General features: G+C 46.3%; 1 protein-coding gene across 13 annotated transcripts in view; it reads right to left on the reverse strand.

Annotated features, from left to right (window-relative positions):
• The window catches only part of CAPRIN2 (caprin family member 2), a 2,777,496-nt gene that overhangs the window by 1,412,531 nt on the left and 1,352,000 nt on the right, over positions 1 to 12,965 (reverse strand). For all 13 annotated transcript variants that reach the window (XM_069628538.1, XM_069628546.1, XM_069628537.1 and 10 more), the window contains one exon: positions 12,595 to 12,699. In XM_069628538.1, coding sequence (XP_069484639.1) covers positions 12,595 to 12,699 — 105 coding nt within the window. The remainder of the gene's footprint in view (positions 1 to 12,594; positions 12,700 to 12,965) is intronic.

A 12,965-nucleotide genomic window follows, 5' to 3' on the forward strand; every position in this document is an offset into this window, starting at 1 on the left:
AGGTTGCACAAAGCCTAAACAGCGATTTCTTCTAGGCCACAGATAACATTATGGCCCAAGTACGAAAAGCACGTGTAGAACACGAAGAGTAAATATGAGGTGATACCAACAGCTTGGAGACAGTTGAAATATGAAGGGAAGCCGCGGGGGCAGGGCTATTTATACCAGACGTCCTATTGGTGTAGTCTAAAGCACCCAAAAAGACGTTGATAGGACACTAAAGTGACTAAGTTTTCCGTAGGAAAACACTAGGTTAAAGTTACTGAGGTTTCCCATTCTGACAGGAAATATTCACAGCATGGGAATCCATGAAAGATCCAATGCTAGAGAAGAACAAGTTACTTCTTACCTTGTAACGTTCTTTCGACGGGATGTTCCTCCGATGTATTCCTCATCTTAGATATCTCCTTCCTCGGAAAAATTTTTCTCTCTAGAGGGTGCTGCGCGTCAACGTCCTCCGAGTCGATGTCCCTCGACAGCCGCCGTATCGACGTCGACGTCATCCTGCCTATAAAGGCCGCGCACAGCGTCCGTTGCTCAGTTCCGTTTTGTAGCCCACAATAATACTTTCTGGACTAAACTAATCACCCTGAAGGAGCGTAAGCTGCAACAAGGGAAGTAGAACTGCGGGGATGGATGGGAGGGTCGATGAGGAATACGTCGGAGGAACATCCCGTCGAAAGAACGTTACAAGGTAAGAAGTAACTTGTTCTTCGAAGGGATTGTGTCCTCCGACGTATTCCTCATCTTAGATAGGCTCCCATAGCAGTATTCTATTATCGGAGGAGGGAGTACTGACTTCACGCGGTCTTCTATTGATGAATAGAATGCAGTACAGCCCTTCCAAACCTAGTCTCTTGACTGGAGGAGGAATCCAAATTGTAAAAACTTGTAAAGGTAAGGACAGACGACCATGTAGCGGCCGCACAGATGTCTTTAACTGGCACGCCTCTTGAGGGCCGATGAAGCTGCAATACCTCTGGTCGAATGAGCCCTAAGGTTTTGAGGGAACTCTTTCCCTGCCAGTTTATAACATTCCAGAATGGCTAGAATGATCCATCTGGAAATGGTCTGCTTAGTTATTGGTAACCCCAGCTTGTGACCTGCGTAACCTACAAACAGCTGGTCTGGCTGTCTTATCATGGCTAGTCTAATGATGTAAAAACTTAAAGCCCTCCTAGGATCTAGCCGGTGTAACCTCTCTTCCTCTTTCCCCAGGTGAGGAGGAGGATAGAAAGATGGTAGGGTAATCTTCTGAGTGATATGGAATTCAGAAACCACCTTTGGGAGGAAATTAGGCTTCACTTGCAGGACAACTTTGTCTTTGTGAAATATTGTGTGAGGGGGTTTACAAGAAAGCTTGTAATTCGCTCACCCTTCTAGCAGATGTAAGTGCTATTAATAAAACAGTTTTTAGGGTAAGAAATCTTAACGAACAAGAATGGAGAGGTTTGAAAGGTGTGCCCATCAGGAAAGTTAGTACTAAGTTTAAATCCCATAGGGGAACTTGGAATGGTCTTGGGGGGTAAACATTGGTTAAACCCTTTAGAAACTGTATTACCAAGGGTAATTTGAAATAGGATGGTTCTTCCGCAGTACGCTTAAAGATGGATAGCGCTGCGAGATAGCCCTTAATGGTGCCAACTTGAAGGCCTGAATTTGCCAAATATAGTAGGAAGGACAAAAACCATTGGTGTACCACATGAAAAAGGGTTGATATTCTGTTCTCTACACCAGCTGCAAAATCTGTTCCAACGGCAGCGGTATAAAGACTTTGTTGCTGGCCTCCTTGCCGAAAGCAACACCTCCATATCATCATCAGGGAGGTCCCAATCCTTGTACCTCAGCCTTTCAGAAGCCAAGCGTGAAGGTTGAGGGTTTTGATGTCTGGATGGAGAACCTGACCTCCCTTCTGTGAGAGTAGGTTCTCTCTGCGTGGAAGTCGAATTGGAGGGCAGATGGACAAGTCTAGAAGGTCCGGGTGCCACGTTCTCCTGGCCCAATCCGTGGCAATTAGGATCATGGTTCGCCGGAATCTTCTCAACCTCCTGATCATTTGAGGAATGACAGGGACCGGTGGGAACGCGTACAGAAGCGGAAACTCCCAGTCCACTATGAACGCGTCTCCCAGAGCTCCTCTCGGGGGAAATTCCCTTGAGCAGAACAGGTCGCATTTCCTGTTTAGGCTGGTGGCGAACAGATCTACCTGGGGGGTTCCCCAAAGGGCGAAGATCTCTTGAAGGACTTCCTGAGCTAGCTCCCACTCGTGGGAGACTGTGTTCTGCCTGCTCAGAGCGTCCGCTGTCAAGTTCTTCTCTCCGGCTAGGTGAACTGCCGATAGAGAGATTCCTTCTTGGATTGCCCAAAACCAGAGCTGCATCGCCTCTCTGCACAGGGGTAGTGATCCTACGCCTCTTTTGTTGAGGTAATGCATGGCCACCGTGTTGTCCATCATTATCAGGACGTTCTTCCCTTGTACAGCTGGCAGGAACGCCTTCAGCGCAAGTCTGATGGCTCTCAGCTCTAACAGGTTGATATGTAGTCTGGACTCCGATGGAGACCAACGACTGCTGATGGTCAAGTCGTTGGCGTGGGCTCCCCACCCCGTGAGTGAGGCATCCGTGACTATTGTTATCTCCGGCCAGGGTTACCAAAACTGTTCTCCTTTCAGAATGTTCTCCTGACAGGCCCACCACTGAAGGTCTCGAGCCACCCTGCCGGGAACCTGAAGAAGATCTGTCATTCTCCCTGAGAATTGTGACCACTGAGTCCTCAGTGCCCACTGGAGGGATCTCATTCTCAGGCGAGCCTCTGGCACTAGGAAAATGCAGGATGCCATGAAGCCTAGCAACCTCAAAAAGTCGAAGGCTGGGAGACGTTGGGCATGTTGGAACTTGGTAACCATCTGTAGAATATCTTGAGCTCTCACCTCTGGTGGCGAGGCTTTTCCCAGGGAAGTGTCCAGGATCGCTCCTATGAACTGGAGTCTCTACGATGGTATCATTTGTGACTTCTTTAAATTGAGGGAGAAGCCCAGTCTGAAGGAAGTGGCACACGTGATTTAGCTGGATCTGAGCTTGTTCCGAAGAAACAGCCCTGATCAACCAATCGTCCAGGTAGGGGTAGACGTGAATCCCTTCCCTCCTTAGACTTGCAGCCACCACCGACATTAACTTGGTGAAGACCCTCGGGGCGGAGGTCAGCCCAAATGGCAGCACTCGAAATTGATAGTGAGAGTTGCCAATTGCGAACCTCAGGTATTTCCTGTGTTTGAGATGGATAGGCACATGGAAATAAGCGTCCTGAAGGTCCAGAGATACCAACCATTCCTGGAACTGAAGGGCCTGGAGGATCTGAGAAAGAGTGACCATCTTGAATTTGTCTTTTCTGAGGAATTTGTTCAATTCTCGCAAGTCCAAGATGGGTCTCAGTCCTCCGTCTTTCTTTGGAATGAGAAAGTAAGGGGAGTACCAGCCCTTGTTCCTCTCCGCTACAGGTACCGGTTCTATGGCACCTTTCTCTAGCAGGTCCAAAATTTCCTGCAAGAGGAGCGGATCTGGAGCTTTCTGAGAGCTGATCCCCGGTGGATGACTCTGAGGTATACGCAGGAAAGGCAGGCAGTAACCTTGGGCAACTGTTTCCAATGCCCAAGCATCTGACGTGATAGCCTGCCATACTGCCAGATGTTGAGTCAACCTGCCTCCTACAGGTGTCCTGTGAGGGAAGTCCTCAGAGTGGTTTTGGGGCGGCTGATGCAGATGCCGATGGTAAAGAGGCACCTGCTGTTGCTGCGGCTTTTGAATATCTACCCCGTCCACCTCGGGTAGTTCTTTGTCCCCTTTGAGCCGGTCGTCCTCTACCTCTTCCGAATGCGGAGTAGAAGCGAAAGGACTTGCCCCTCGTAGAGGTTCCTGTGGGACGAAAGGGAGTCTGACGGATTGCAGCTCCTAGGGATTTTGCTGCTGCTTTTGAAGTTTGCAGTTTCTCTAAACTGTCATCCGCCTTTTTCCCGAACAAAGAAGAGCCATCGAATGGCATGTTCAAGAGCCTGGCTTGCACATCTGGGGCAAAACCAGACTTTCTCAACCAAGCGAATCTCCTGGTTGATGTACTTGCCGCCATTGCTCTGCTGATACTGTCAGCCGAATCAATGCCCGTCTGGAGGGATTCGCACATAGCGTCTTTACCGTCCTGTATAATATTCAGAAACGCATCCCTTTCTTCTCCCTCCGGGATGCAGTCAGCCACTGTAGAAGCACACTCCCAAAGTGTATGGCTGAACCTAGCAAGGGTGCAAGTAGCATTAACAGATTTTAACGCCATGCTACATGCTGAAAAGACTTTCTTTGCCATAGCATCATATTTTTTATCGTCCCTGTCCTGTGGGACAGTAGGATAAGCCGTCTTGACATCGGTAGAGGATGCTGCCTCTACCACCAGACTTTGAGGATGGGTGTTTAGACAAAAACCCCGCGTCTGTAGAAGATACCCTGTACTTTGTAGACAGTTTTTTATTTACTGCTGGTACGACATCTGGGGTTTCCCAGTTTGTCATGATCTTCCTCTGAAGAGCTTTATGAAAAGGCACCACAGGATCCTCCTGTGGGCCTTTGTCAAGAATATCCGTGAGGTCATCTTGTTGGAAAGATTGTGAAGGTGCAGACCACCCCATGAACTGTGATCCTGGCCATTAAGGCTCTATAGGGGGTTTCAGCATGCTCCCCCGGGTCTGGCCTAGCAAACTCCACCTCAGTGTCTAACCCACTTGCCTCATGTAAGGAATCATGAAAATCCTTTAACCTGCGTTCTTCAGAGGAAAATTCCTCTCTAATTGGGGTTACAGGTCCCTGCAACTCAAATGTGTCTTCCTGTTCAGACAATTCACCCTCTTCCAAAATTGAGGACATAGTTCTCAATTGTTCTGAACTCATAAAGGGAGTAAATCCCATTTCCAAGGCAGAGGGTGCCGAACTTGTCATTATCGGCCTCGAAAACGTCGATGGCTTCGAGCGTGGCGTCGAAAACAAAGGCGGAGGCCTCGAAGACCTCGACAGAATTGGAATTCTACTCGACAATCTCGAAGCCATCGACGTCGAGGACCTGGGGATAGTCACTGGGTGTGTCGTAACCGTGACTTTTCTTGGCGTCAACGCCGGTGTCGAAGCTGGCGTCGAGTCGACAGACCCGTGTGTCGAAGGTCCCTTCGACAACGGCGTCGAAGACATCGACCTCGGCGTCGACGGAACCTTCGAGGAAGGTTTGGAGGTCATCGTCCTACTCGAGGGTTCGAGACGCGCTCGAGAGGTTTCCTTCGCCGGGTACTGCGACTCGCGGCGTTTTTGACCTTTGGGTCTTTCGACCAGAGGATCGCTCTCGGCAGTCTTCGAGGGGGTCGAGGCCGCTTTTCTCGAAGACGCTCATCATATTTTTGCGGAATTCCTCCCATTTAGCCCGGGAACTATGTTTCGTGGGGCAAGGGATTCTTTTTGGCGAAACAGAGGAAGAGGAAGACGGAGAAGGGGATCTTCGACGTCTCCTCTTCGAGTGCTTCGATCTCGAGGAGTGATGAGACCCACTCCGAGACCTGGAGCGCGAATGGTGACGAGGAGACGAGTGTCTCGACTTCGTCGACGAAGAAGAAGCTTTAAAAGTCTTACCTTTCTCCAGCTTCCCCCTACGCTCCTTCAGGGCCTTAGCTGTCATGGACATACAGTCCTCGCATTCCGAACAATGGTGTTCAGCTCCCAAACACCACAGACAAACTCTGTGAGGGTCAGTCAGCGACATCTTTTTCCCACAATCTCGGCATTTTTTGAAGCGGATCGAGGAGTTGTCGGTTCCGACGAGGAAGCCATCGAGTACGGATCGAATGACTCGAGGTAAATAGGATTAATCTGACAAGAACTGAGCAACGGTATTCCGAGGCACTGAGTAAGCGCGGAAAAACGGAACTGAGCAACGGACGCTGCGCGCGGCCTTTATAGGCAGGATGACGTCGATACGGCGGCTGTCGAGGGACATCGACTCGGAGGATGTCGACGCACAGCGCCCCCTCTAGAGAAAAACATTTCCGAGGCCAGCAGAGCTGGAAGGAGATATCTAAGATGAGGATTACGTCGGAGGACACAATCCCTTCGAAGTGTATTTCAAGCTCATTGTGGAGGCGTTTTTATATTGCGCAGAACGAGTTACCAGGGAATATATTTGTGGCTATGTTTTAGCCTGAAGAATAGAATCTGTACTACAGCAAAAAAGTGTAACAAGAGTTTGAGGTGTGCGCTTTCACTTCTGCGTAATGTCATGATGAATTATTACTTATAAAGTGATTGTAAAAGAAACAAGTCAGACTTTGTTTACTTGTTATGTGTTCTGTTTCCTTGGTTTGAATATTGACCTACCTGGGTAGAGCAGGGTCATAACCAGGAGCTCTATATTTTTGTAATGGTTCCTGGGTTGGCATACAGACTGATGCAGAACAGGTTGTAAACTCATTTTACTGCAGCCAGACTTCATCACATGTGATAAAATACAGAGCAAAGCAGGTTACTGAGAGTTAGGTGCTTCTTTGGGGTGTTCGTATGAATGTCAGTATTCAGATTACCTGGTAAGTGTGTTCTGAGATACCACCAAAAGGGCACAATGTGGTATTGTAAATAAAATTCCACAGTAATATGACATTATGAGCTAGAGTGCACCAGGGTCCAGTTTTGACTTACTGTTTATGGTCCCGGTATAAGAATAATATCAGGCAGTCTTGTGTATTAAGGGCTCACGACTATACCACAAAATACCCCAACAAGCTCACCAAAAATACCACCAACAGAGCTCAATACCCTAATAACCAGATCTCACCGAGTACAGTTTACGTAATTTCATGTGCAGGGTGGCTAAGGCGTCAAGTGTTCGAGGTCATGTGTCACCTCATTTTTAACATGCTTTATGAGCTGCAATTCCTGGTTCGAGCCGGCAATACTTTCTTTATTTTTTGTTCTAAGAGCTCTGGCTACCAGACAAAATATATAATGTGACTTGGTTTGCGCTTCCTAAAAATGCTTTAAGTGTGTTGCCTCTGCTGTGTCTCTCTGCCTTTTCACTTTCTCAGTGGGCAGCCAAAGTGGAACAAAGGGTTGGTATTCCACACCTCCATGGTGACTAAAACACTGTTGGTGAGCTGGAGCGCCAAACCGGCAACACAGGCAGAAGATGAGATGGTGGTGCCAAAGGAGAAAACAGGGACCAGACAGTCAGCAGCCACCAAGTTTTCCTAGGTATGGCCAGGTGAGGAGGGAATCGCTGAATCAAACCAGTGGCATTTCTCAGAGGAAGGCAGAGGCTCATAACGGACAATCAGGAGGTGGCCCAGTGCATAATATTGTAACCGGAATCCAGTTCACAATAAAGGAAGTGCAATGGTGCCGATTGGCAGGAAGCTGAAGGAGAGGAGCGAGACATAGGGGGAGGGGTTTGCCCCACTTCCACCAGAGTCAACTACTAGACAAGACCTGCGCAGAAGTAGAAAGGAGGGGGAAAGGCTATGCAGTAGTGAACTGACCTGGGCAAGACCACAGCAATCAGGCCGAACCTGTGGAAATAACTCGAGTGCAAGAGAGTCTAGCAGAGATAAAAGGCAGTAGGCCACTGAGAGGCATCCATGCTGAAGGCCCAGGTGGGAATGAAAGTCAAGTGTGGAATTAACACTGCCCAATTAAGGGCCCAGGGAGAGAAGAGGTTGCTCAGCTTGTTAAGGAGGAAAAGGAAATGAAATCTATATCCTGACTGAACTACTGAAATACAGAGTGGCAAATCACCTCACCCAGGACAAGGAAAACATACTCATGGGGCTAGGCCACAGCCCCTAGCGGTGAAGCTTGTGCAGAGTTCGATTTAAAAGGAAGCCAAGGAGCTAAAGTAAGAAGGTGGATATACCTTAAGGGCAGGGCTGGGCTAAGAGCTAAAGGTGTAGCAGCATCAAGTCCCACCAGCGTTTCAAGAGCTGATGGAGGGGGGGGGCATAATGGAAGAGGGTAATTAAGGAGAAATGTCCAAATTGAGAGATACCTTGGACATATTAAAGGCAATCAAAGTCCTAGGTGAACCTATACAAAGTTCCATATCTGATCTTACAGACAGGGTAGATAAAGCAGAAGACAAAGTGAATGCTCTACAAAATAACCAGCTGTCAGACTTCATTGCAATGAGGTACAAAGCATGCCGGATGGACCTTGAGACACAGGAGGACTGAACCCAAATTAGATCAGAACCGGGAGCAGTGTTGCAATGTTAGAATTCTGGGTGTGCTGGATGAAGAGGGCGAAAGACAGGTGTAATGAAAAAGGTCAAAGATCTAGTTAACATGCTGTTCAAAGAGGGTACAGAGATTTTGCTGGGCTCTAAGGTGGTTTAATGTCATGACTACAGGGAGAAAACATACTCAAAAATGAAGAGTCTGAACACAACAGCTCCAATATCTGCATGTTCTATTAACTATCACAGCTCACTTGAAGCATGAGACTGCAGGCCCTTTCCCACTTAGCTGATGGAGTTGGGTGAACGATGCCACTAGGGCTACCCATTCGCATTGGTGTAGGAAGGACAAGGAATATCAAATAATCAACATGGAGGAGATGAGTAAGCCCTGGAGAATTTGAGAAGCAAGAGTGGACCAAACACAGACCACAGGACAAAACAAGGTGAAATAATTGGGTTGGCTGTGGAGTCACAACTGGAGAAAAAAGAATAAAAAATCATGCAAGTTTAGGATGATGTACTGACTGTCACCAGCAAAGATTTAAAGGAACAAAGTGCTATTTGTGATCTCCGTTGACCTGAGGACAAATGTTTTTGGGATAGGGTTATGTTGAGGGGCATGTTTGGCATTGGCTTATTCATTACAGCGTGCAGAGTAGACAAAGGGTGGAGGAGTTATTTTCCTCCTGAAAGTAATGATGGCGATCGGGTTGGACAGCATGTGGCAAAATTAACATAACAGGGGGTACAGTGGGAAGCTTGTGTTGTGCAGCCCAGTCTAAAAGTCCAAATTAGAGATTGGGGAGTAGGGTGGAAGTGGGCTATCTGGTGGCACAGATTGACATTGGTGTCTTGTTATAGTTGTGGGTTTAAAGGACAATGAGAAAGTTGAACCCGATTATCAGCAGGGGTTTGAATTTGGGTGGTAGAAGTTTCATAGCAAGGGTTTGGAGGTGTTGCGGCCAGTGTTGCAGAAGTGTTTACATGCATTCTGTTATAAAAGCCTTACATAGAAGCCTGCAAATAGGGGACCCTTTCTTCCAAGGTATTACATGAATAGTAAAGATCATGGCCTTACAACAGGTGCATTAAATATGAAGGGCCTGAAGAGAACTCACCCTATAACAGATCTTTGTTGACCCTGGAAATTAGCAGACAGGTTATCCACCTTTTCTATGTACAGTAGACCAAATTGAGAGTGGGAAGAACAATGATTATGAAAGGAAGATGGTTATTCTTACTGGGCTTCAGGGGCAGCCAAGCAAGGCAGATTTCCGGATCAACAAAACAAACATGATTCACGGTTTGAGTTATTAGGAAGCAGCTACAGGGGAGGCTTTTTTTTCCAAGGTTCTAAAAGGAAATAATGGTGCCTTTGGTGTCAGTACATGGCCCTAATGGGAGACTAGGAGAGATTTGTGAGGAAACCATAGGAATCCTCTTGAGCTGGGCAAAGGGACTTATGGTGTTGAGAGGTGATTTTAATCTTGTGTCCAACTTGCAGCTAGAAGAGTGCTGCATGAAAAAGGAGGTAGCAGTAGACTGAGGGGTGCAGTTTTAAAAAATAACTACTTTCTGGTGGCTGTGTGGAGAATCACAAACCTGATGCGAAAGACTTATTTTGCCACATACAAACGGAACACTTGTTGGTCAAAGGAGGGCGCGATTACCTTTTGGTAGCAAATTCATTCAATATGCTAAGCGGATCATGAAATGCTAATTAATGTAGACCTAAATGAGATAACTGGGGTAGATTCACAGTGGCAGTGCAACAATTAGCCGAGAGGAATGGCAATCTGGAAAGGCTGTAAAAGCGGTGAATTGTTTTTATAAACTAATAAAATGATGTGGGTAAGTCCACCTCAGAAGGGGTGGCATGCCAACTAGGTTCCCACCTTTTATAAACGCATGTCAAAAGGCTTGTACACACTTGTGCCCTGCTGGATCCGTAACCTGATCTGCAGCACCTGCTCTCCAGTGGCACAGAGCACGCTCAGGAGTCACAGGTGCTCTCTTGACATCTAGAGTGATGGCAAAGTCTCTGCAGCGCAGGGGTTGCATTTAGAATAGGCCCCCCCGTTCGCAAACTACATAAGTTACTAAAAACAGGGGGGGATCTGGGAATCTCTACCAGCACAAACACAGCCTAATGACCTGTTCTTAGGTGAATAACCCCTGGGAGAGACTCTACCAAGTCTTTAGCTCATTGTCCCTTTCACAGAGAAGAAATGTCCCTGCATATCAGTCTTTGTCCTGCCCAGGGGTCACTAGGCTGTGTTTATGCTCGTAGAGAGATTCCCAGATCTCCCCCACTCTTGTTTTACATAAGTTAATATCCTGGTGGCAGTAGCAACCTCTAAATATAAGCCATACCAAAGTTAAGGTATGATGGCTACCATCCCTCATACTTATTACAGCCACGTCTATTTGATACCACATGAGTCAGCACTGTGGGTCCAGTTTAGCTGTGGAAGGGTCATGTGTGTTCTGATCAGACAACCCGGCTCTGCCCGCGACCAGGTAGGAGACTGGATAGCTATGCCTCTCCCTTTGATTCTTTGTGGAGTGGGGTTAACACCTCCAGTTGGCAAACCTCCCAGCAGGTGCTGGTCTGGGCAAGAGGAATCAACGGACACACCTATCCCAAAGGTATTAGCTGCACACCAAGGTGCTACATGTCAAAAGGACATTTGATGCTATTGACAAGGGAAGGAGGTGGGTTAGTCTAGGCCAAGGGAGCTCTGACCAGCTGGAGGAAGATTCCACCATCTTGTTTTCCCTCCATAACTTTTTTTCTGTCTCCTCCACTTCCTTTAACACAAAGAACTTTGTATAGGATGTCAAAAGTCAAAATGTCATGGGGGATAGTTAGGCTTTTCAGTCAACTAAACAAAGTCCGTTTTGATCCTCTACAGGGGCAAGTGAACAAGGCTGTAGAGGATCAAGCAACTTCCCTTTAATGCTTCAAACTGAAACCATAGACAAAATCATATTTACCAAAGCGAATTTCCTTCCCATATGGAGGGTAATACAGAAAGCTTTTAACTGGTCTTTGACCGCCATTAACACAAATATGACAAATGTGTTGCCTAGGGTTTATTTCAGATGCTGCCCATTAGCGTCTCAGCCATTTTTCTCAGAGGTTAAAAGACCCCTTATGCGATGTTATGGGCCAATAAAAAACCTGGTGTTGCACATAGCATTCTGATCCTCCCTAAACAGAAAGGTGTGGAGTTTAACTTGGAGCAATAGTAAAGAGCTGACAAACTTTGAATCATGCTTCACCATTTAAGTGAAAGGCGAAAAACGATGGGTGGCCTTGGAAAATCCAGTTTTGCTGCTGATTACGGCGGGGGGCTGGTTGTGGGTTCCAATGAATAGTTTTCGACTAGCAAAAGGGAACACTCAGTACTTGCTGTATTACTGTATTTGTGGAGGAAGCAGAAAAGTACCAGATTACTTTTAACATGGGCTCCGCCTCATTTCTGTGGTCCCTACCAAATAGAATAAACGGATAAAACATTACGGTTCCATGCTTAGTAGGATGTACAGGTAGATTGGGCAGGCTAGCTGTGGAAGGGAGATGGGTTGATTATACTTCCCCAGTTGGCGGCAAAGTTAAGATGAGTATAGTTTTTTCAATATTTAGAGTTAATGGGGGTGCTCTCGGCACCAACATTTATTGAAGATGTTGGGAAAGGGCTCACTATTGTTTTGATCGGAGCAAGGACATTAAAAAAAGGAATTTAAATCCAATCTATACAAAATGTTCATCCTATAGGAGTTCGATCGAACTCACAGGGCATGGACTCAAATGGGAGGAGATTTGGGGAGGCCTGTTCAGATGCCTTTTGGAAATTGATGTGTCCCAGCCCTAATATATATGTTTAATTATGTAAGAAATGATAAAGGGGAGAGAGGGTAACCCCCCCCTTAAAGGTTGACATGTTCTAATGTTTGATGTCGGGATGGTTCATTGTAAAGCCAAACAGATTACATTTTTGCACAGGGGAATTTGAAGGTCTCTGGGGGTGGAGGGAGAGGAATGCTTTTGTTCTATTTGATAATGTTGGGTTAGTAGTTTTATTCTTGTTCGAAGAGCACACGTTAAACAGGGTAGACACTTGATAACCTCTTAATCTCTGCAGTCAAAACAATTTAAAATTACTGTAAACCAATTAATCAACTATGTGAAAGTAATATTGCTAAAAAAATATTCTTAAAAGGTGCAATTATATAGATGTAAATAGATCAATTAGAGGGTCAAGTTAAAATGAAATTATGTTCCTATTAACTAAGAATTATTCCATCTTCCAAAACAGCCTAGCAACCAGTGAAAATGCTTACCTGAGCAACTGGTTTGGTGGCAGAAAGATCTGTTTCAGTTATCAAGTCTATGTCATCATCTGCAACCAATGCTTCATTTGAGTCTTTTATTGTCCCAAGGCAAATCTGAAAAATATATGCAATGTAAATTCTCCATGCGTTTTGAAGCATTAAAAGCACCTGTACAATGCACATTTAACACCATGTAGAGTGCAATATAGAATAGCAGTCCAATTTCTGATACCACAATACTCTAATAGGGACTACCCTGCTTGGTAACTATGACCTTACATTAAATGGTGACCACTCAATGCTGTGGCAAAATGATTTAGAGTAACCAATTATACTTCCTATACCTGTGCCCCTGTGTACCACCTACCTTGCAGACATCG

Source organism: Ambystoma mexicanum, chromosome 12, assembly GCF_040938575.1.
Source record: "Ambystoma mexicanum isolate Mex_15411 chromosome 12, UKY_AmexF1_1, whole genome shotgun sequence".
NCBI classification, from domain to species: Eukaryota; Metazoa; Chordata; class Amphibia; order Caudata; family Ambystomatidae; genus Ambystoma; species Ambystoma mexicanum.